The 22,760-nt window shown below is 41.3% G+C and overlaps 3 protein-coding genes and 3 long non-coding RNA genes across 12 annotated transcripts in view; 3 read left to right on the top strand and 3 right to left on the bottom strand.

The window, feature by feature from the left end:
* The window catches only part of LOC124203620 (serine/arginine repetitive matrix protein 2-like), a 29,830-nt gene extending 22,278 nt beyond the window's left edge, over positions 1-7,552 (top strand). For all 4 annotated transcript variants that reach the window (XM_046600323.1, XM_046600325.1, XM_046600324.1 and 1 more), the window contains 9 exons: positions 226-4,356; positions 5,019-5,104; positions 5,190-5,323; positions 5,394-5,561; positions 5,628-5,742; positions 5,813-6,056; positions 6,121-6,230; positions 6,296-6,408; positions 6,488-7,552. In XM_046600323.1, the coding sequence (XP_046456279.1) occupies positions 226-4,356; positions 5,019-5,104; positions 5,190-5,323; positions 5,394-5,561; positions 5,628-5,742; positions 5,813-6,056; positions 6,121-6,230; positions 6,296-6,408; positions 6,488-6,656 (5,270 nt within the window). In that variant the 3' untranslated portion in view covers positions 6,657-7,552. The remainder of the gene's footprint in view (positions 1-225; positions 4,357-5,018; positions 5,105-5,189; positions 5,324-5,393; positions 5,562-5,627; positions 5,743-5,812; positions 6,057-6,120; positions 6,231-6,295; positions 6,409-6,487) is intronic.
* Positions 7,553-7,841: 289 nt separating this feature from the next.
* Positions 7,842-10,141, top strand: LOC124203618. 2 transcript variants are annotated; one of them, XR_006878565.1, is made up of 4 exons: positions 7,842-8,121; positions 8,385-8,589; positions 8,657-8,772; positions 9,352-10,141. It is a non-coding gene; the product is annotated as an uncharacterized LOC124203618 (long non-coding RNA). The 2 variants fall into 2 exon arrangements; XR_006878564.1 differs by having other exon boundaries at positions 8,385-8,593.
* A 35-nt stretch (positions 10,142-10,176) lies between these two features.
* On the bottom strand, positions 10,177-10,768 carry LOC124203619. The gene is made up of 3 exons (XR_006878566.1): positions 10,689-10,768; positions 10,484-10,618; positions 10,177-10,399 (listed from the first exon to the last, which is right to left on the bottom strand). It is a non-coding gene; the product is annotated as an uncharacterized LOC124203619 (long non-coding RNA).
* A 530-nt stretch (positions 10,769-11,298) lies between these two features.
* LOC124203617 lies at positions 11,299-12,676 on the top strand. The gene is made up of 4 exons (XR_006878563.1): positions 11,299-11,389; positions 11,453-11,656; positions 12,331-12,491; positions 12,564-12,676. It is a non-coding gene; the product is annotated as an uncharacterized LOC124203617 (long non-coding RNA).
* A 3,442-nt stretch (positions 12,677-16,118) lies between these two features.
* LOC124203596 (sphingomyelin phosphodiesterase-like) lies at positions 16,119-18,636 on the bottom strand. The gene is made up of 9 exons (XM_046600292.1): positions 18,482-18,636; positions 18,179-18,414; positions 17,922-18,089; positions 17,619-17,846; positions 17,385-17,557; positions 17,041-17,323; positions 16,689-16,964; positions 16,419-16,612; positions 16,119-16,352 (listed from the first exon to the last, which is right to left on the bottom strand). The coding sequence occupies exons 1-9, from the start codon at positions 18,546-18,548 to the stop codon at positions 16,238-16,240; spliced, it is 1,740 nt and encodes a 579-aa protein (XP_046456248.1). The 5' UTR covers positions 18,549-18,636; the 3' UTR covers positions 16,119-16,237.
* A 473-nt stretch (positions 18,637-19,109) lies between these two features.
* On the bottom strand, positions 19,110-22,675 carry LOC124203594 (kelch-like protein 40b). 3 transcript variants are annotated; one of them, XM_046600289.1, is made up of 10 exons: positions 22,140-22,662; positions 21,966-22,079; positions 21,060-21,885; positions 20,836-20,985; positions 20,664-20,772; positions 20,481-20,602; positions 20,328-20,419; positions 20,153-20,270; positions 19,890-20,068; positions 19,110-19,578 (listed from the first exon to the last, which is right to left on the bottom strand). In XM_046600289.1, exons 1-10 carry the CDS (start codon positions 22,365-22,367, stop codon positions 19,513-19,515), a joined length of 2,004 nt encoding a protein of 667 aa, XP_046456245.1. In that variant the 5' UTR covers positions 22,368-22,662; the 3' UTR covers positions 19,110-19,512. The 3 variants fall into 3 exon arrangements, with proteins under 3 accessions (XP_046456245.1, XP_046456244.1, XP_046456246.1); XM_046600288.1 differs by lacking the exon at positions 19,110-19,578 and having other exon boundaries at positions 19,623-20,068; positions 22,140-22,675; XM_046600290.1 differs by lacking the exon at positions 19,110-19,578 and having other exon boundaries at positions 19,896-20,068; positions 20,125-20,270.
* Between the last annotated feature and the right edge of the window lie 85 nt (positions 22,676-22,760).

The following is a 22,760-nucleotide window of genomic DNA, read 5'->3' as shown; positions in this document are numbered from 1 at the left end:
ACCACAATTGATGATTGTGATTGACCGGTAGGTGTAGTCAAAATTGTAGAAGAATTAATTTGGTTTTATATCATTTTGGGGTTTTGATTTTGCTATTAGCTTTTATCATTTTGTTTTTTGTACAAATTGATTTGGCGTTAACATTCCCTGTGATTGGCTTATCTCCTTTTGTGTGTTTGCTGCATTACCTCGCCCAACGTCATATACGCTGGTAATTCGAATCAGACGAGTCGACCGATCCGTTCGATCGTCGAATAGGCAGAAGCGAGAAACAGCGCAAAAGAGATCCTTGGCGCTACATCCGGTTCAGATCCAAGTCTCCGACTCCGCCGTCGACGCAGAGACGACGCTACCGATTCCTCTCCGTTCCGGCCGTTTTGAGCCGATTGCAAAGCTGCAAAATGTTCCGCAGCGGAAGCAGCAAACGACAGTCGAGCGCCACCAGCAGCCCGAACGCGTCGGAAGAACGCCACCAAAAGAGCACCGGAACGTCGACCGCCAAAACGACAGTTTCCATCGGGACTTCGACTTCTTCCAAGGGCAAAACTTGGCGCCGGATTAAATCCGGAAACGGAACGAGTGGTGCCACCAAGAAATCTCCGAAACCAACAGCGCCCAGCCCCGTTGACGGAGGATTTGTTCAGCGGGAAGAAACGGCAACGCCGTTGACGGACGACATTACCGCAGTTCCTCAGCCCGTCCAACCGATTGAACCGGAATCCCAAGAGCTGGAACCTTTGCCGCCTCCTCCTGTAGAGGATATGCACGTCGAGCAGCCGCCACTTCCGCCTCCACCGCCTATCAAAGCGGCGATGGAATCGCCGGAGTTAAAGCAGCGGTCAACACAACAACGCGTTCCGTCCCGTCCGGCGCTTCCGTCTTTTCCGGCCTTTCCGACCTTGTCTCCACTTCAATCCCGTCCGGCTAAGAAGAAATCGTCTGGCAGTAAATCGGAGCCGGCCCTGAACGTCTACCTCCATACGCGTCAAATGGTTTCGCAATCGAAATTCCGGCGGATGCAGGACGAGCCAGTCGCTCAAGAAGAGACGCCCAAAATGACCAGATACCAGAAACTGGCCCGCGACACCAAAAATCTGGTGGCTAGAATTTCTGGAGAGATTCCGAGCACAGAAAAAATCCGCCAAGCGCTAAAACTTCCAGCCGGAAGCAACGGCAATGGAAATGGCTCCAACGGCAACGGATCTAACGGCAAGAATAACTCCGACGTGGACGTCACTGATCCTGAATTCATTTGCGATGAGCAGACAGCGGCTATTCTTTTAGCCGAGCTGGAAGGCAAACCGGAATCGGAATCTCAGAAAGCGGATGGTGCAGCAAGCCAGAAGGCTGAATCACCGGTCCAGCAGCCGCCAAAACAACAACAACAGCAGCCAGAATCAAAACAAGAGCAGATGCAAGAACAACAACAACAACAACCGCAGCAACTTTCGGAACATTATCATTTTGTTGTCCCGCTTGAAAATAGAACTGAAGACGGGCAAGGAGATTTTTATTCCTCCCGCTCCACCGCCGGCAGTCCGGAATACATCAAGACTCAACGTTTCACCCAGCTGCGCTCCCTTTATCGCAGCCTGGAACGGCTCAACGAGCTGGAAAAATTGGTGCCGACTGACGAGCTGAACCAGGTGGCCAGCACCGATGGCATCATCGACTTTGATTTGTGGCGCCGGTTGAGGCAGCGAGAAAAGGCCCAGGAAGAGATGAGGAATTTGGCCACCTGGATCCAGGCGGCACAAAGAGAAGGCGAGTGCTACTTTGGCACATCGCCGCCACCCAAGTGGCAACGTGGGGCCGATCCAGGACTCCGCATCAAAGAACAATCCGTCCGTCACTTGACGGACAAATACAAGACATTGGCGGAAGCCAAACGTTACTCGACCCAATCACTTCCAAGGAACTTTGCCCAGTGTCCGGATGGCAGTCGAGCGGAATCTCCGGTATCGACTGGACGAGTCAGTCGATCCAGCCAGAGGCGCAGCAGTTTGACGGGAAAGCAGATGGCCGTTTTGAAATCGCAATTATCCCGCGTCTATACTCCGCCGAGCCGTTACGAGACGGTCGTCTCTCCGCAAAGACCGCCCCGGAAACTTCCGGAATCGTTGCTGAACCCCAAACTCTACGTTCGAAGTGTGTCCGAATCCAGTCGTGATTGCACGCTCGCCAGACTGGAACAGCGACGCAATCGGCTAATGGAATCGCAGAAGGCGTTGTCCATCGCCGGAAGTGGACGTGCCGTCCATCGCTCTCAGTCGGCATCCGCACCCAAGCAGCCAAATATCAGCGAAGCGGAACGCCGTAGTTTATCTATGCGGCTCGGTGCGGAAGTCAAACAGCGTTACATCGCCGGCCAGCCGCCCGCCACTCCGCATCAACAGCCGCGATCCACCAGAGCGGCGATCCAGTACGTTCAACAGTTGAGCCAGCACATGTCGAGAAAATTGGCCAGCTCACCGCGGATGATGTCGCCCAGTTCGCCGGGTCCTTATCGAACTCATCAATCACGTAGCTCGTCGCGCGGAAGCTCGGCCAGCAGCCAACAAGATTATTTGCTGGTGCTGACACCTCGCGGGCGGAATAAAGCCGACGTGGAATCAGCTGTTCAAGAATGGGCCGACTCGGCCGTCGTTGGCAAAACTCCTTCGCCGACTCCGGCTGTTCCGCAGCGCTCAAGCAGTTTGAATATCCGCGCCAACTTGGAAGAAGATTCTCACAGTTCAAACTCGTCCGTCCAGACGGTCATCCATCGCGACGTCCAGAAGAAAGTGGATTTCTTTGAGAAGGTCATTGCTGACTCGGTTGGCGATCCTTGCGACTTGGCCGTCGTTCCCTTTCGGACTACTCAGAGCGTCAATGACCTGCGCCGATCCGCATCAACATTGGTGGGCCGTCGCCGGACCCGCTGCGCCGTAGTTCCGCAGAGGTCGCAAAGTCTTTCACTCCAACGGCCCGGATCATCCGCTTCTGCTTACGGATCCATGACCGATCTCCGTCTTCATCAGCTGATGGATCGAGTCAAAAGCTCGTCGCCGAGTCCTTCCGGCCGTAGATCATCTCCCGGAAGCGTGTCCGGAGGCGGAAGCCATTACATCAATTTGGTCAAGAAAGGCGACGTGGTGAAGAAATGCCAATATTTCAGTTCGCCAAGAGTTGACCAACCATCACAGCAGCAGCAACAACAACCGCAACAACAGAAGCCAGTTCAGAGGCAGTCGAGGCCGGCAACTCCGCAACTATCCAGCCGTTCCGTTCCTGATTCGCTTCCGCTTTGGAGCGCGACGGAAAAATTCAATCGCAACAAAACGGTCATCAAAGGGCAAGAGATGGGCGACGTTAGTTTCATCAAGCGCCGCTACGAGCAGGAGCAGCCGAGGAATCGCTTCCGGAGTCAGTTCGGTTCGGCTTCGACTCCGTCACTGCAGGATGGCGGAGCGAGCGGAAGTTTCAGCTGGAGTCGTCGTTTGGCGGCCGCCGCTAACAAACGGGTCTCGTTTCCCAATTTCTCGTCGCTAAGTAGAGCCGGAAGCCGAAATGGAAGTGACGCCGGAAGTCGGTCAGGGGGTAAGAAAATGGATTTCACTCGTGTCAAACCTACTTTACTCTCCTCTGCACGGCTGGCCCTCCGTCAAGCACAAACGGCCGCCGATCCGACGGCTCATCAACACACTATCGGCGGAAGAATCAGCCGACCTATCACCCGCAACTCTTCTGCCGCTGGTGGATCCTACAATGACATTCCCTCTACCCTTTCTTCCGTTCTTCCACCCAGCAACACCCAGACGACCACTACTGCCACCCATTCAACAACCAAAACTACTGTGGCTAGTCCTGATATGAGTTTTAAATCCACTTCAGAAGGATCCATCCGAAGCCGTCGATCCATGTCCAGCCCGCTTCCGGCAATTCCGGTATCCACTTCAGCTGCTGCGTCTAATGTGACTCCAAATCCACCTGGAAATACGCAGTCCGAAACAGCCCATTCCAAAGCGGTTCCTAAAGAATCCATCAGTGCCAAAATGACGGCAGCCAGTAAACCGGCAGCAACTCAATCCAGCTCTCCAGTAGGACATGTCACTCCAGAGGCAGACTACCAACCAGTGGCCTCTTCTACCTCTCATTCCGGCAATTTCGATCCATCCATGCATCAGCCAATTTATCGCTACACTCCGCCACCTCCGCGTTCAGGGGGTCGATCCAACCGAATCCATTCCGTTTACGATTTATACGCCACGTATCCTCGCCAGAGAGCCGGAATGCAGTCTCCATCTCGCCCACCCCTTCCAGCAGAGTGGGCTCACCTAACCAGCCCCCGCAAGCCACGAGCAACCAATCAAGCAGGTTGAAAACTGCACAAAAGTTTCAAAAAAATTGGGACAAGCAAATTGAACCGATCCACCAGCGGGCCAGCACTAGAAGCACAAACACTTTTATCACGGTTTCCGCGACGGAATCTATAAAGAACGGGGTAGCACATTGAATCCAGCGGATGCTGTTACCACTCTATCGGTCCTTTGCATCCTGGCATGAAAAAAAGAATGAAAATCGCATGGCAAATAATTAACTAATCGCTATAACCCACCGTGACGTCCAAACAGATTAGCTAACCGCACTTGAATTATATCCATTGAAACAGCAGCTTATATAAATGCTATGTTCTTTTTATTCGCTTTCGTTGCTGCTTCTAAATGATTATTTCGTTAGTTGAATTGTTTCCAAAAAAAGGCGTTATCGCTTCAATTTTTTGTTTCCGTTTTTCTACATTGATTTGTTATTTGAATTTCGTCGTCGTTGACATTAGTGGGGCAAGATGGTGACGGTGTTCTCGATGCTCAGCATGCACCAGGTAGCAACTTCTTCTCACTTTTATGTTTTTCTACTATATACGTAATTGTTATTATTTGTTCCGAGTTTCTGTGCCGACAAGTAGAAATTGGCTGGTTGAGGAAGGCATTTCGTACGTACATTTTTATAGTTAACGCCACGACATTTTTCTCAAATAGGCGCAGCGCACAGGTTCGCCGAGTCGGAGGTGACCATTCATTACCGCAGTCCTATCCGCAACCTGCAGCAAAGCGGTCAACAGCAGGTTCATAGCCTTTAAATTTAAATTAAACATTTTAAGGAGGGCATCTTTACATAGTTTGTTGTTAATTCGAACTTTGTGTTTGCAGACGGAAATCGACGAGGAGGAATTGAGGCAGATGCAGGCGGAGCACATGAGACGCGTTTACGAACAGGAGCGTAGACGGAAATACATCCAAGAACTGGAAGATATCGAGTCTCGACGTCACATGGATAACTTTACGTAAGTTGCGCTCAATTTTATCAAAATTAGCGCGAAATTACGTGAACGTATTTTCTTAAATTTCTCATAGGCCGCTAATGAAATCCCCGATCCCGTTGAACCGTTATGATGACTTTATGGATGATCAACCGGTGCCGATGGGCCGTTCTGGCAGCCAAAACCAGCCACAACGAGACCGAACTCCCGAGCCTAAAATAGTAGCTCGCGGCCTCTACAACTTCGTGGCTCAAAACGCCCGGTACAACATTTTCTAAACGCTTAACTCTTCTCGATCACATTTTGTTATGTATACTTTCTCACTTAGGGAATTGTCGTTTCAAAAAGGAGATATTATCTTCATCCGGCGACAGATTGATAAGAATTGGTACGAGGGAGAACACAATGCCATGGTAGGCATCTTCCCTGTCAATTACGTCGAGGTATGTAGAACAACAACACACTTTTATCACCATGACAACGTTTGCTGATAATAATTTGTCTTTAATTCAGATCGTACCTTACGATGGCGTACGATTGACAAACCGTAAACCCAGCGAAGGCAAAGGCAGGGTCAAATTCAATTTTGTGGCCCAGACGCCGATTGAATTGTCTCTGGTTAAAGGGGAATTGGTAATCATCACGAGACAAGTGGACGAGCACTGGCTAGAGGGTCGCATCGGTCAACGCCGTGGCATATTCCCCATTTCATACGTCGACATTATCCAGCCTTGTTCTTCATCTCCTTCCAACCAAAGTAAAATTTAATTTTAGATTTTTTCGTCCAAAGATGTGGACTTATTAAATTTTCTTCCGTTCAGATGTCAAGACCCCGACAACGAGCGGTACCGCTCTAATTACTAACGGATCTCTCCGTTCAACTCATAATTACCAACAATTACGCACTCAGCAGCCGCAGCACTTTTCCATGGTGAGCGAATTTCGAAATCTTATTTTCTCTTCCGCCCTTGTAATAAAATAATTTTTCGATTTTAGCAACAGAAAATGAGCCCGGCGAATGCGACATCTCAGCATCAGTACCGAACAGCTCCAGCACAGTATAATAAACCCAGCAGTTTGATGGTCGACACTCGCTCCGATCCCGTCCTGTAAATTTCAGACTTAGCTCATCTTTTTTAAAAGTTTCAATTGATGTTGATTGATTATGGATTTTTTTTTAAATTTCAGATACCGAGCGCTTTACACGTATGCACCGCAGAATGATGACGAGCTTGAACTGCAAGAAAGCGACATGATCTGCGTGCTGGAAAAGTGCGACGACGGTTGGTACGTGGGCACCAGCCAGCGTACCGGCCTCTTCGGTACCTTCCCGGGCAACTATGTCGAACGCGTTTGATGAGAGTTTTCAAACCCGTCGCTTGACATAATTGAATGAATCGATGCGTTGAAAGACAAACAAACAAAACACATACACCACCTATCTGCAACACATTTCGATTCTCTAAATATTGTTACGGTTATTACTATTGTTCTGTTCATCACCTATATATTTCTTATTCTCTCATTTATCATTTGATACAGCAACAGCGCCAAAGAGTCTCTCATTTGAATCAGAACGTGAATCGCATCATTTAGTTGGTCATATTATAATATTCTGCTATACAAGTTTCTTGAGCTTTTATTCAATCATTCAAAAATCATGACATTTGTGTTAGAAAAGATTCTTTTTGGTGGTTTTATTGTCTGAAAGATTTAACCTATCCATCGTCTTCCTATTTGAAGCTGTCACACCGTGAATTTTCTTGTCAAAAGAGTCATCCGGAAGAACAAGGTTTTTGGCATTGAAATGAATGAGCTGATTGATGTTTGATTACGAGGAGAGTTCTGTATTTTATGTGGATCATCAGTTTCCTCATTGATGTATACAGTTGTACACGATTAACTTGGAAAATAATCAGAGAATGCCAACGTTAGAGAGTGCCTTGGATGGTGGAGACCATGTACACAACAAACATACTACTCACACCCGTTACAGCCAATAGCGTTCCGATATGTTGTGTGTCACCCATGGAAGTGAAACATTTTGTTCGCGTTATAATGCATCACTCGTATTAATCGCACTAATCACATACATTAATTTTGTTTATTATTCAATATTTTTATCGTCAGTAATGATAGCCTATCCCATTGAAATTCTTTTTCTCCTTTTCTGCTGCTCGAAAAATCATTTTTTCCCTTCTAATCTATATCTAGAATGGTTTCTCTACAATTTAATTACACGACTGATTGTTATATGGTTGTTATTTATGTCTTTATATTTTTTTAAATGTTAATTCGTGTTTCGCTTGCAGCGAAACCAAAGCACTGCCTAAAAGACAACATTTTGAAAGCAAAGATAGACAACACCTGTCTTTGTCTGAGACAGGTGTTTTGTGTGAGACAAAGACAACATGAATTTAAAGCTGAAACAATTTCATAAATCCCGGTTAAGGTGGCAACACAGCAACACAGATGCCAAACCTAAATAAATATGTGTAGTCTTCAATAAAATTGCCACTCTCCCACCAGATGGCGAGGGACCTGGGCTGACGTAGAGAAAAATGGCGATTTGCCGATTTGACGGATTTGTTAACATTTTTGGGGCGTTTTTTAGTCAAGCGGTGTAGAAAACATGGTCCCCTCGCAGTTCCACAAGGCTGTACAAGCGTACATGAATGCCGACTTATTTATTCTTATATGTAGCCTGAAACTGCTAGGTATACATTTTGCCAAAACGCCAAAACGTCATCTTTTGCTACCTGAATACCTGCTACAAGTTTCGTCAGAAACACTTCAGAACAACTGAAGTATGTAGTACTAAAGTAGGTAGCCAAATGTATGTTAATCTAGTCGATCTAGTTTAACTGTAAGGCTACAGATTTAGTTACTTGATGACTAGACCCTTTGCTTCTTTTTGTAGAATTTTCAATCAAGTCTATTTTCCCTATGTTTGAATTTTTTTTTTAAATTTGTACAAGTTTGCCATAGTGGATTCTTTTGTAACATTTTAAAATGTGACCGACTTCTGTCATTTGTTATGTTACGTGGGATTTGTTTCTAGATGTTAATGAACTTTTTAAAGTAGGATTAGACAGATGAAGTCTGAGCTTCCACGGTGCAGCCTAATGTTCATATGGATTTCATTAAGACAGCCAGTGAAAGGTGTCATATTGAGCTGTTGCATTCTGTGGTGCCGGTGTTATCCTGAAGCGTAAAGGAGCTCTATGCTTTAAATGTTGACCTTAAATGTTATGGGATTGCTCATGTCTGAATTGATGTTGGACCAAAATGTATGTAAGTTCAAAGTAAATATTTGGTTTTGGATTTTTTCCCTGATGTTTTAACTAATTTTATCAGGATGTAGAAGTAAAAGAACCTGAAAAATGCAGACAAGGATATTGGAAATGTGGAAATTTAAATCTCTTGCCACCAGGTGATCAACAAAGGAGCCACAACCTACAAGATATTGTAATGTGAGTGTGATAGATGATAGACCTTTTATTTGCTTGAAAGACAATAGACCTGTACGACTGTGAGATAATATGTACGTACGAACCTACATTACGACTAATCAGACAATCAAATAATTGTCATTTTCTTCAAGTGCAGTTGCTTTCTGCTAAGGTCCAACCCCTCAACCCTCTGTTTGTAATGATAACTTTTTATAGGCACAGTTAATCCTTGATTCTTATTTCTTAATCATAGGTTAATCTTGTCTTTTGAGAACACAGCATGTCAATTAGCTATTATAATTAAAGGCACTTGCTACCAGGATTCTCCACAAATAGTAATTCTTTAATAACATTGGTCATTAGTAAGGGATCATTAGTTTTACAAAGGTAATTAATGTTTGTTGAATCAGTTAATCTCTAAAACAGATTCCATTAATTGTTCACAATATTAAATCACTTAACTGCTCTTGATTCAATAAAATTATAATTCCACATAAGTTTTACATAATTTTGCCAATAGTAACTGAATTTTCCCTGCTGGTTTTCTTTGACATAATGTATGCTTGTCGATATATGTAATAAATATTTTGTCTTTGATAGGATTTGTCAGCCAGGTTAAGTTGAAGCTGTTTGCTGTTGCCTTGCCATGCTTGCTGCTTGCTAACTGCATAAACTGGGAAGTTATCTTTTTTTGCACATTTACAACAGCTTGATAATTGTTTTTGTTTTATATCTGATTTTTTCATAGGTTTCCCACTATTTGTTGATGTTTCAGGTATGACCGAAATTGCCTGTGGTGTTGCAGTCCAATGTGCTGATGCCCGCCTGTTCCCTGGTTTAAGTAGTACTTAAACAAAATCGAATTTACGATGGAGGTCATTTTTCCGTTTTTGTTTAGTGGACTCACTAAGTGTGTTTTCTGTGTCGCTATGGAAGTGATTTGAGGAAAATGTTTGTTTTGTTCTGTTGTTTTCTCGGAAGAATTTATGATGTCCTAGGTGGCTAGGTTTACTTCGAATGGGAAATGATTGTGACATCTGATTTGTGACAAACCCATATGAAGCGTTTAATTGGTTGTAACTAGAATGCACGTCAAATATGTAAATGACCTGTAAACGTTCTGAAATGCGCGTAAGGTGGGAATGTTAAGTTAGGTAAAAGTTAGGTCAATACGTGAATTTTTTAAATGAAGGAATAAAGGAAGTTTCGACGCGGAAATAAGGAATTGAATCCAAAACAATTGTTTCCGGGTAGCTCATTTTATTTAATTACAACTGATAAATGTAAAATAACATACTGCAAAATTAAATCAGAATTTCTATACCCTTAGACGAAATATTTAACTATTTTAATAATAATTATAACTAAATATAATCAGTCTTCAATTGCAGCAATCTATCGTCATTTTTCAAACTATATCAGCAGAGAGGGATTAACCTGAAAGGAAATTGCATTAGGTATAATTTTCAATCCATATTGTAGCGACAGAAAGCAATACCTCAAATCTTACATTGTCCCAAATTAGAACTAAGTTATATTCACCACAAAATCTTGAGTAGCAACATTTACTTGCTGTAGTCTACAACATAGATAAGCAGTAAAGAATTGGATCTGGCGAAGGCATCAATATCTTGAAGATTTACAAAATCTTGACAGGGAAATTTAATGTGAACATATTAAACCTTAAAGAACACAGTTGATTAAATTTTTGTAAAATGATATGATGAAATACCTTGAAGCAGAAATTATTTAGCTTCAGAACATATAGCTTGCGAGCTTGCTCTTTTGGATTAGACCATTTTATTTCTACTGTCCCGAGCACCTACGTACCGTTGGCCAGGTACACGAAAACTTCAGCTGAAATTATCTGAAAACATCTAGTCAAGAATGAGTAAGAATCATTAGCTAAAGCAGCTAAAGATTGTGTGATCAATTACTTAAAAACAGTTAACTCATTATCCGATCTCCGTTGTTTAACTTTTAAATTTGTTTTGAAGTAACTTATGAAAGTTACGACGTGTTGCGCAACTAACATAAGATTCAAAACTCATTACTAGATGTCGCCACTGTAGTTCTTGTTGTTCCTATTCCCCCATGTCATGAAACGAGACGAAATGGGCGAAACAAATTGTTGCTAATTATACTTCTATTCCTGTGATTTCAAATAACAAATAGAACTTCGTATCTTATGTAAGTTTATCTTGACCTAGTTTCCTTATTTTTCCATTATACCAACTTTATATTTCTTCAAATTTTAGATGCATAGCTACTGTCAGTTATCCCAACAAGTTGACTTCTAGCGCTCAGTCACTTTCCATCCATTAGATCCTCATGCTGTCAAAAGCCTAAAACTCATGTTTGAAGCACACATATAGTGGAATACAAATGTGCAGAGATATGATATTTTCCCATCACTGCTACCACACCAACCACACCACGTCAGATGCCTTACTAAATCATCACCCATATGATAAAGGTAAGCATCAATATATCACCTATCACCACGCTACTGCAATACTTCATAACACTTTCTTTAGCATCAGAAAATCTATCCCACCTGAGGAGTAATGCGGTTGGTTGCTTTCATTTGATTATTACGGGTTTTCATCATGAACATTTAGTGTGCTTCTTAGAAAAGGTAAAGATTGATATGTTTTTTAAATTTTTAAATTTTTATTAATGTAACACATTTTTTTTACAGAGCACTTAAGATCCCCAGGACATCCTTGAGCCAGTGCTGGATTTGTCCAAGACAGAAGAGGGACTTCCACCAAGGTTCTTCTCCATCCTTATCTACTGCTGCTAGCCTGCTACACATCTTTCTTGGTTCACTGGCGAGTTGGATCACTTCAGTTGTTGTGACACACCTACAGGCTACAGTCACTCACCACGGGATTATGGCCAGGTAACCAACAATTCACTTACTTTCGTAGATTATTTACTAATAATCCATTTGCGTTAAACTCTGCGTCTGTGTAATAATTCAAAAATTAGGCCCTTCTTGCACGCAAACAAAGTGTTACTTGGACGTTTCTTTTTTCTAACGCTAGATGGCTTTTAGATAATTTTCAGCTGTCAAAACAGTCGGTTTTAGTTACTTTGCAAATCTCTTTAAGCATTTATCGGCAGCTATTGTGTGGAAATTTTTTAGTCAAAACTGACGATTACTATTCCACCAACAAAGCTCACTTGTTAAATTTTCGATATTTGCTTTTTTTTTCTACTTCCGGTTTTTTCATTTCAGTCAGTAGTTCAGTAGATATTCATTCGACGCGCAAAAAAACCACATATTCGTGATCCTCGTCAAATTTGTGGTAAAGTTCATGTTTTTATTTGTACGTACGCGTACTTCCGGTTTCGAGAATTTTCCTGAACTGTAGTAGTTCAGGAAAATTCTCGATTTTGGTCAAATTTTGGATTTCGTTTGATTCACACCAAATCGACCCCAAATTTCATGGAGATCACGAATATTTGGTTTAAATTGACGACAGCTCAATGGTTAATGCGCTATCGCTTACTTCCGGTGTACTTCCGGAATTTTTTTATAAAACTGACAAGTGAACCTTGTTCTCTTTTCAGATCTGAGAGTTTCAGTCTACCTTTATGAGAAGTATCTGGATGTCCTTTCAAGAAAAATGATAAGGACTATACGGTCAACAAGGTCCCTTGTTTGCTATGTTATTGGCTGCTACCCTTAAATCTCCATTTTCACTTCCTTACAACGGCCCTCTTGATTTGAGGTATTGTTTTATGTCATTACAATCTTGTTTGAAAATTATTGTCTTGTAAATAAATGTTCATTATGCTTACAGGGCAATCCTTTGCTGCTTATCATGGACCTCATCCATTGGCGAAAAGGCGAAAACCGACAACAGAATGCTGTAATTCAAGATTGATAAATTGTGTAGTTGTTAGTTAACTTACAAGTGCATATCTGGGCTCCCTTCTTTTCTGTGGCCCCGTTTCCCTATCTAACCACTAACCAACGCCCGCCGGTGGTCACTCACCCGCTGTGAAACCAGGAGGAGGGGAGGGCTCTGGTCGAACGGGGACTTGGAAGGCGCATGATCTGAGGGTCATGAGTCTAACCCGGAAGCCTAGTATGACTAATCGCTCCCCAGTAAAACTTGCCTCGCACTCTTCTCTCCTCTTCCATTTCCAGGTAATCTCCCTGGATCTACGCCGACACTGCATGTGCGAGTTTTAGCAAGCAATCCGCCACCCAATTTGACAAAAAGTGATAGTTTATTTTCACGGAAATTGCGTCAGACGGTAGAAAAATTTCTAGTTCAACAATCTCATGTAGAAATCAGAACCTAGTCTACTGGTGCAAATTGCGATTCTTTAAGCTTGATTAATTTAGGTGATGTGTTAAAAGCTATTGTGGGTAGCTAAAAAATTGAACCAATCCACTTTTTCGGAATATTTTGAAGAGAGGTCACAAGAAAATCTAAAAACAACAAAGTGATCTAAAACCAAAATATTCAGAAAAAGTGGATTAGTTCAAGCTACCCACAATAGCTTTTAACACATCACCTAAATTAATCAAGCTTAAAGAATCGCAATTTGCACCAGTAGACTAGATGCTAATTTCTACATGAGATTTTTGAACTAGAAATTTTTTAACCGTCTGACGCAATTTCCGTGAAAACAAACTATCACTTTTTGTCAAATTGGGTGGCGGATTGCTTTCTAAAAAGCCTCGCACAAAAAAAATTTTCTTGAACCGGACGCTCTGTTTAATGAATTGTTAATTTTGCATGTGTTCCAAAATAAATATAGTTTACACAATTTTAATACAATGGCGTTTTATTTATTTAAATATAAAATATGATTATAGATATACAACAATTGTATAAATTTGATGTTGGAGATTGTGAGGTGTTAGGAATGGATGTGAGTGGATGTGGGATTTGATGTTGGTGCTTATGGGGTTTGAGGAATGGATATGTAAGTGGAAGGTATAGGTTGACACGAAGGTAAAGGTAACAACAGATTTTATCACCAAGTACTGCATATTCATTAAAAAATATACCTTACTTCTTTTAGTAAATCATAACCAAATACCCCACCCCAACTTCCTCCTCATTCCCCCATCCTGGACATGTTTATTATTTGTTTGACATAAACCTCCCCGTATTACTATTTTTTTTGTTCCTTCTCAATATATAAAGGTAAACTGTGAAGACACAAATAGCAATTAAACACAATATTGGATGTCACTTCTGTAGCACAAAAGCAGCACCTTGGATGCACAGGGAACAGCAACTTGATGCAGATATCTTTCACCACCATAGGCTGCAACAACACGCCACATTGGACAGCAACACCACTGTTACGTAAACATGAACCTATAACCGAAGTAAAATTAACCTTCAGCATCATTGGAAATGGTATAAGAAATTTAAAAAAATATGCTACATATCACTTCAAATATTCAACCCACATATTATATGGCAACATTATCTTTATCCTATTGTGGAAACTTAAATTAATAAATTTACATGAAACTAGATGACTCATTTAAGATTTAAATACAAATTCATTTTAACTTTAAAGGATACTCTACAGTAGAACAAATAAACAAAACTTCTCTCAGAATCTGCCTTTCTTGCATACAACAAACTCCCCTTTAAATAATCCATAACAGAACACAACCCTGAAGGAAATAGCTGTTGACTTGACGAAATCCCAAAATGTTAAAATTAACCAATGTATGCAAAGCTTAATCACATTTTAATTGTATAATCTATAACTGGATAAGATTGTCACCTTGAAATAGTGTAGGGGTTCATGATGTTCACAACAAAGGTAAATGTGACTTCCAAGCAGCCTGCACGATTTGATGGAAGCCCTAGATTGGATGACTCAAGTTCCTTTTATTAAGAGGTGCCTGCAATCAAACATTACAAATGTTATGATCCACATGTATTTCAATCAGTTTAATTTTTAATTTTACCATTGTAAAAGCAGAATGTTACTCAGCTTCTTGATGTGGTCGACAGCATGGTTTCCAAGTCTTTCAGCATCAAAATTTGTCTACAATTAAAAAATGAAATTTAAACACTTTCAGGCCACTGTCACTGCACATGCAATAGAATTTAATCGAATCAATTATACCAAGAATAATAGCAAGCTCACGAACCGCCAACCAGAACCAACTAAAACCCACCACATGTCCACGACATGTAAAATGTAATTCAGCTTCTGAATGTGGTAGACAGCATGCTTCAAAAGCTTCAAGATTCACCTACAAATAAAAGATAACTAATCACTTTCAGTTACTCCACAGGCAATGATAAATTAGAAAGCATCATAAAAATATGGGAAATGGAGAATAACTAGTAGCAAATCTTATTTTGTTCATTGCCTCAGAAAAAAACTGCCATTCAAGCAAACAGCTGTGAAAAGGATGAATCTTTAATAACTTTGCAGAGAATTTCATTAAGACTCTTTAATTGGACACAGGAATGGCCGAGACCTGAGAGGTAGATGTCTTAGATCTTAAATTGATATAAATTTTCTACAACTTAAATTGGCAAGATTTTACAACAATAAAAAAAGGGATGTGAAAACCAAGAGAAGTAAATTATGGTAAACACATTCCCCACAAGACTTCTCTGAAAATTCTTCAACCATGAAGCAAAGGAAATGATCAGTAAAGACTTATCAACTAACTAAAGATATATTTTTATCGTAGGAAAATGTATCAACATAATTACTTTTATTTCTGCCACTTATTTCTGTATGGGATGAGACATACAGATACAGCCATTCCAAGTAGTAATGGGCGACAATTCGGCAAAATGCTCACAAGTTTCAGGCCACATGATCAGATGATTTGGTCAAGTGGAAATCATTGATTACCTACAAATTTACACATAAATAGTTTACATTCAGTAAATAACCTTGAACAAAACTATGATTCAAAGCAAAATAACAGCAATTACCTTTTTGTATTTTGTGGAAAATTTAGAATACACTGTATTAAGTACCATTGTGAAAAAAATACAATTCCGCTTGGTGTCTCGGAAAGCCCGGCTGCCATTTTGGAAACGCACAACATTGCCATTTGCTGCTATGCAATTAAAAACGTCCTCGCGATTCAAATCATTCAAATGAAATGTGAATATGTGATTACTGAATTGAAATTTTCATGTTTTGAGTTATTATTCGAAATAATTTTTAGGAAAAACTTCTACTATAAGTGATTGTTGCTCGTTCCTTAGTCTCTTGTCTCTTCTCTGCACTTGAGAAATGAGAACCAAACCAGAATTCACTCACTAATCATTTTCATTAGTCGTTTTCGATTTACTAGCATATCCGAAGGAAAAAAATGAATACATTCCCATCTCAAATACAGCTAATTATTATATCTTCAAGCTATGTATTTCTTTGATTTTACAACGAGTGTATAATGAAATGTCGTCTAAAGTAAATAAAGGGTGCGGATGCAGAGCCAAAATTGAATTTCTAATCGAATTTCCTAGCATTTGCTTTGGTCCGCAATATCAGTAGTAACAATACGGCAAAGCATATTTGATTTGCAACGATTGTTGCAACCTTCAGCCACAGCTTCATCCGCGTTCTTGTAGTAGTTTCTAGAAATGTAGAGTTTTAAAATGAGGTAGTCCGCCAAATTATAATTCTGCCCTGGGTTTACATACTTGTAATAGAGCTGGAAGAGTGCGTCATCTGCCTTCATTCGCTGGAAGAGTTCATCCATGGACTGTGGAGTCAAATCAGTAAGATTATATTCTTGTTTGGCCTGATAGAGCTCATACCAAACAGGATCGACTTCTGAACCTTTTTGATTGGCATCTGTCAAGTTCATGATGTAAGTGTTGAAATCTAGCACAGACTAAAAAGATTAAATTGCATTTTATAGCACTTGCCTAATGGTAATATTTTAAGTTTGGTGAAATAAATAAACAAACCCAAGTAGAATCAGGTCGTTGGCCGTCTACAGTGTATGTACGGTATCCTGGATTAAGCTTGGAGTAGGTGGTAAGACTTGGCGCAATAAAGGCCACGTTAACAGGTCGGTTGACGTCAACTGTGTCGTAGAAAATTTTATATTCGTCCTTATGAGTGTGTCCATAAAACTGCGCTGCTACGGTTGATTCAAAACGGTTAATGATCTTGGAAAATTCCCGACTAAAAATGGTCCAGCAGTCGCCATTTCCGGGTGGAATATGGCTTAAAATGTGCACCTGAAACAAACAAGAATAAATCATTAACATTGATTCAGCTGCCCAAGGATCTATAATCCTACGGATTTTAAAATACTTTTTCGCCAGCCAGTTCAGCTTCTTCTAGAACTTGGCTAAGCCAGAGAAGACTCGAGGCTGGATCTTGTGATTTGTAATAGGTCCAGTAGTTCAAAGTGTAACAATAGTTCATGTTCATCGAAACGATGCGCAGACCCGGTTGGACCAAAGCAGTGTAAAAGCCTCCATATCGGATAGTGGAAGAAACTTCAGCCGGAAGCCACCGAGCCCACTGTCGGTCGGCTTCGTCGTACAACCAAGCGGTATTGAATTCAGGATCCGTTATCTCAGGAGGAGCGAAACTATATACAGAGATTCGTATTTGAAACAATCTAATCGACATAACATTTTGATAGAATGTACGTGTTAACTGGATGAGACTCGTGATTTCCTAGAGTCGGATAAACAGGTACGCCAGGGAAGTACTGTGCTACCAGAGTCATTAAACGGTCAATGATCATGATGTTTTCATCTTTGGCAGTTGACCAGACATCATGGGGCGTCAAATCTCCAGTCCAGATAATGTAGCCAACATCCTTAAAAGTAAATGATAAAACCCAGTTTCTTATCTTTGGTTGTTTAGAACTATTTTCATACCGGATGCAGGGAAGCCATTTGAGAAACTGAGTTTTCTATTAAATACCAGGGTAAATCGCAGGTACGATAATCTCCCCAGTATCCGGCAGCATCGGTGGCGTTTACAACGTCACCTGATGAAGCACGACAGCAGAGAGGATCTCCGCATACGGCCAAGGATCCAGCAAGGTACTCCGGATCGTAGTGAATGTCGGCTAAATGCAGCACTTTAATCGTCGGTGATCCTGTCTATAATTTTGGCCAATTTTTATTTAATTTGATCAGATAAAACTAATTATTCGCATAAGAATAAATTATTAATACCGGTGGCTGGCTTGGTTGGTTAACAGGCGGCTTAATGTTTGAACTGGGTTCAATGGTCCATTCTAAGGGTTCAGGGTCGGACAATCCGCATTCTTGGCCTTGTAGAAGCATGCCGCAGATGTTGCCCGGAATTACGACACCCGTGCTAAAGATGTACTTGATAGTTGGCTGTTGGAAAATTTACATTAAATTCAAACTTTTCACAACAAGACATCTGCTATTAAACTTGTTTAGATTTCTGACATTTTGACACGTACCAGAGCGATTGCCGCCATTCCGCCGCACACCTGGTCGGGATTGCTAAAAATATTCAATCTAGCACAGGTGTCAATAATGTAGTTGATGATCTGATCGTCCGTTACGGTGCCATTTTCCAGCATAATTACGACGTCTTCAACTATCGTTGCACAGAGGGTACAAGTGACAACATTCTTACCGTCTTCTGTGATGACGTCATCGCCGAATTCGATTGCTAGTTCAGGAGCCGGCGCTCCTGGAAAGGAATATAATATGTAACAATTTAAATTGCTTTACTGTTGTTGTGTTCTTTTTTCGTTTACCTTCGACAAGTAGTGTAAAGCTGCTACCCAATAGGGCAACGAAAAGAAGCGGTAGCCAGCGCATCATCTTGCTTGCTTACTGACAGACTGGAATAACACTCAGTTTTGACGTCAATTATTCCTTTGCTAGATATCATCCTATCGGAAAGATTACATGTCTGCATCGTCTAAATGTTTACAATTTTACATTTAGGGGCCAGCAGGACACACCTTTCTATCAACAGATTTAAGATTAGAACATAATAACCCCAAGCTAAGTGTTTGACAGGTTTATCATACACATTTTTGATCGCCTTATCCGAAATGAATGTTATTTGTCACCTAAAAAACCCAAGTAACTGTTTCCCCTGATAAGTAAAAGCTAAAGCCAAGAAGATGAATTTAATTAACTAGAATCGGTGCGATTTAGTAATTTTCAATTCGAACATTAACAAAATTTACCATCGTCGAACAACGATGGCTGGTTCGGCGCCGTACTGTCGCAATTGCAATTTAATGAATTGACGACAGAACTTCATCAATTGAGCGTTTTTAGATCACCTGTCAAATGGTCATTACTTCTCATTTCGTCTAAAATTATTAATGAAATAATACTAAATTTTATCTAACAAAAGTAGACATTGGTTGCCTTGTTACTTCTCTTGTTCAGTCAGTTCACAAGGAAGAATTTTAACGCGTAGAGTTAAGAGGGGAAATGGGGATGGACAAGGTGATGAATTGGAATGTACTTGAAATTCAGCGCCCAATTCCAAGTCATTTCTGAATCCAATTGTTATACATTTCCCTCCGAACAACTATGTACACACAGGTGGTCCCTTTCACTCCGCCCGACGAGTTCTTCCTGCGCATCCCCATCCTCCACAGCTACCACATCCCTTCCAAACCAACTGGGTGGTAATTTCCTCGTCCTCTAGTCGCTCGGCCAAACACACGCCTATAGACTTCTAGGCGTTTCCCCAGTGGTCAAGAATGTCGTGAGCCCCCGTCGTTGCTGTCCCTCCTACAACTGCACCCGTCATGCCCTGCTGACCTTATAAGCCCTCGCAGCTCACCTGCTCACCCCATGAAGCCCCCTTTTCCTTTCTATTATTGTCGACCTGAAAAAAATTCATTTGAATGGGAAAGAGAAAAAAAAAACTGATTAAAGTACATGGTCGGTTCATTTTGTTCACATTGTTAGACCACATTTATCACAAAGGAAAAATTACAAAATATGCGCAATTAATAAAGGGAAAGGCTATAAGTAGTCTGGGAAATAATCGTGACAGAAATTAAATTGCTATTCGTAACACAGGAATGGGAAACAGCCTAAACTGTGTCTAATTCCGAAATCCGTAATGAGACCTTCGTCTGAAGTTTGTTTCCAAAGGACGGTGAATGATTTGCTAGCCAAGTCAAAAATTTCTACCTGATGCGACGATGGGAAGCCAGCCGATTCACTGACTTCACCTGTGGAAAATGTGAAAATACTCTGGAGACTTTCAACGTAGCAGCTGTTGAGCACATTGTTCTCGAATTTGCCGACGACACCGACCGCGAGCGACTCCGCATCCGGGTCAAAGTGGTAAAGAAAGTTGGAGTACACACCTGTCAACAACAAATAGATGAACACGGCGGCAAGGTGTTAATTCTTTGGACGTTACTGCGCTATTGTTCTCGCATCCTTGTTACTTGTTAAATATATTCCGCTATCCTTGACGGACATGGCCTGGGAAAACGTGGTGTCCGCTGGTAACCTGACGTTCGCCAATGTGTGCCACTCGTCCGACTGTTGGTCATAAGAAAATACCTAGAAAATGGGAAATGTAAATTTTTTGAAACGAATCTTGTAAAATTAGAGTTGTACCTGGTGACTAAACACGTAGATAATTCCTTTGTGGCTGCAACATGCCGCTGAATAAAGCGGACTAGGCAATGGAGCGCAGCGTTTCCACGAGCCTAACAGAATATCACATGTAGATAAATAAGCGCCAATAGTTCTACCGTAATTTAAACTGACATTTGAAAGTGTCGTAACGGTCAACAGAATCCAATATGATCCTATGTTTCCCGTATCCACCAATTAGGTAGATGAATTCTTCGTAGACACAGAGCGAATGGTGCCGTCTGGATGACAACAACCTATGAGATAAAAAAGGTTTTGAAAAAATATTTTAAAACAAATTGATGACAACAGTCTTACGATGTTTCAATGTTCCAGATGTTTTTGAAACTGTCCCATCGCCAAACGGAATTTTGCCAATTGCTGTAGCCAAACATGTACTCTCCACCAAAGATGAAGACATCCTTCCCTGCCGCACAGAAATCACTCAAATAAATTTAATTACTATTAGATGAAACTTTAGTTATCTTACCTAGTGTGCAGACTTTATAACCGGAAGCTTCGACAGGTCCTTCGTGGATTTTGGAAAGTTTAACTAAACTGTTGAAGCTTTTACTCTTGAAATTGTACATCAACAAAGAAGGCCCTTCTATGTGTTTCGATTTCTTCAAACTTGGTCCATCTACAATAAAAGAAATACTTTGGTTAAGCATATAACATAATAAGTTCGAAACTCTATTGGCGATCGGCACGAACCTGTGGGCACTTCTATACGTCGGACATGACCGACGACGCTCGGAACGAATGGGGGAACTCTGGGTGAAGTGACTAAAAGTTGCTCCACTAAATCGAGAATCTCTTGCGGATAGCAATCACTCACCTCTCCTTTCTTTTCAGAGCTGTCGATCGAGGATTCCGATTTCTTGGAACAGCAAGGAGACCTAAAAATTTCCCGCAATCGAAATTTTTCAAAATCGGGAGTCGAGAGGCAGGAATTTTCTTCTTGTGCATCTTGATCACTATCCACTTCATCCGCAACCGCCACTTGAAAACCACTACAAGCTTGGCATCCCTCCAACTTCGGTAGGGGGGAACTTCCTTCAATATGGCAATGGCATCGACATGGATTGGGGAGCCTTGCGTCTAATTTCAAACTGAGAATGGACACGAGTCTGGAAAGCATTTTTGACTCTTGGACAAAGGGGAGCAAGGCTATCTTCTTCAAATCGTCCTCAGTCAAGACTCGGAATCGAGTGCAAGAGAAGAGCTTGAACACTCTGTCCTCGGGAATGATGTCACTTTGATCGATAATCCAGCGATCGACTATTTCAAGGATTTGAATTTCCACGTTGCAATTGAGGTTAGGATGCTCGAGGAGTTTCAAGAGCAAATCAATGTGTAGTTGACTCAGCAGTTCCCTCGATTCGACGATGCTATCAAAGTTATACAGAAGGTAGGCGAAGGATTGTTTTGACAGTTCAGGTACTCCAATCATGTCACCCAATGCAAAGAACTCTAGGGCATTTGATTCGTTCAAAGTATGGAGTAAGAATTGCACACACATGGTCTGAACTTCAAGAAACTGTTAGTGGATAAAAACAAATCAATACACCATAATATTTGAAAGGATACACAATAAGCAGTATTAAGCCTATCCAATACCTGCAGCATTGAGGCTGTCTCAAGAAGTTTAAGCATCCTTTTTTCATCTTCCAGCTGCAATGGATAGCCGTAGGATAAATCTACAAGTACACGAAGCATGAAACCATCTACATCCTAAACAAAAGTAAAATAGTAATTGGCAAGCGTAATTGGAATGTTGTTGTTTCTACACACCTTAATAGTGATGGACCGTTCATCTTTTTCTGCAAAACTTGAGCTGAACATAGCACTGAAATAAGAACTTGCTTTGGCCAAAACAGCTCTATGACATGAGATTCTTTCCCCTTCACAAAGCAGCACAACATCAGGAGCAGTACCCGTGACTTTTTTTGTGGATGTGACATTATCATTTGTTGAAATGTCACTGCTTAATTCAATCTGCTGTGTTTGGCTGTCAGTCATGGTGTTAAATTGGTAAAATTTTACAGATTTATCTGGTCTTTGTCAGTTTGTTAGTCAATTCCAGTTGAGGAATTTGACAGAGATTTGACGAATTGAAGTCATGCCAAGATTTGAATGTCTCGTCTTACTGACACTGCAAGATTTATTGTTAGTCTTGGATAAAGTTGTCGCCTTATATAAGATATAAAACGCCGCCGTCACATGATTCGCTTAATGCATAGATAAACGCCCTACAGATTCGTAACAAAAAAATGAAAAGGTTGTTTTGAATGCAGGAGCAGACTACGCTTGATCTCGGTTGTCATGTGTTGACATTGACTCCGCAAGACAACACATAAAATAATCTTGTTATTTTCGTAGAAAGTAAAACGTTTTTTTTTCCTCATATCTTAT

This window comes from Daphnia pulex, chromosome 10 (assembly GCF_021134715.1).
Source record: "Daphnia pulex isolate KAP4 chromosome 10, ASM2113471v1".
NCBI lineage: Eukaryota > Metazoa > Arthropoda > Branchiopoda > Diplostraca > Daphniidae > Daphnia > Daphnia pulex.
This window is presented reverse-complemented; position numbering and strand designations above follow the sequence as displayed.

Excerpts from the sequence above, each read along its gene's own strand:
- LOC124203596 (XM_046600292.1), bottom strand. The coding sequence starts at position 18,548 with ATGATGCGCTGGCTACCGCTTCTTTTCGTTGCCCTATTGGGTAGCAGC. Across the intron at positions 18,415-18,481 it reads CTTTACACTACTTGTCGAAG|GAGCGCCGGCTCCTGAACTA; the intron begins GTAAACGAAAAA and ends ATTCCTTTCCAG. Across the intron at positions 17,847-17,921 it reads ACCAACCAAGCCAGCCACCG|ACAGGATCACCGACGATTAA; the intron begins GTATTAATAATT and ends CCAAAATTATAG.
- LOC124203594 (XM_046600288.1), bottom strand. The coding sequence starts at position 22,367 with ATGACTGACAGCCAAACACAGCAGATTGAATTAAGCAGTGACATTTCA. Across the intron at positions 20,603-20,663 it reads ATCTGGAACATTGAAACATC|GTTGTTGTCATCCAGACGGC; the intron begins GTAAGACTGTTG and ends TTTATCTCATAG. Across the intron at positions 20,271-20,327 it reads TCTACGTGTTTAGTCACCAG|GTATTTTCTTATGACCAACA; the intron begins GTACAACTCTAA and ends CCCATTTTCTAG.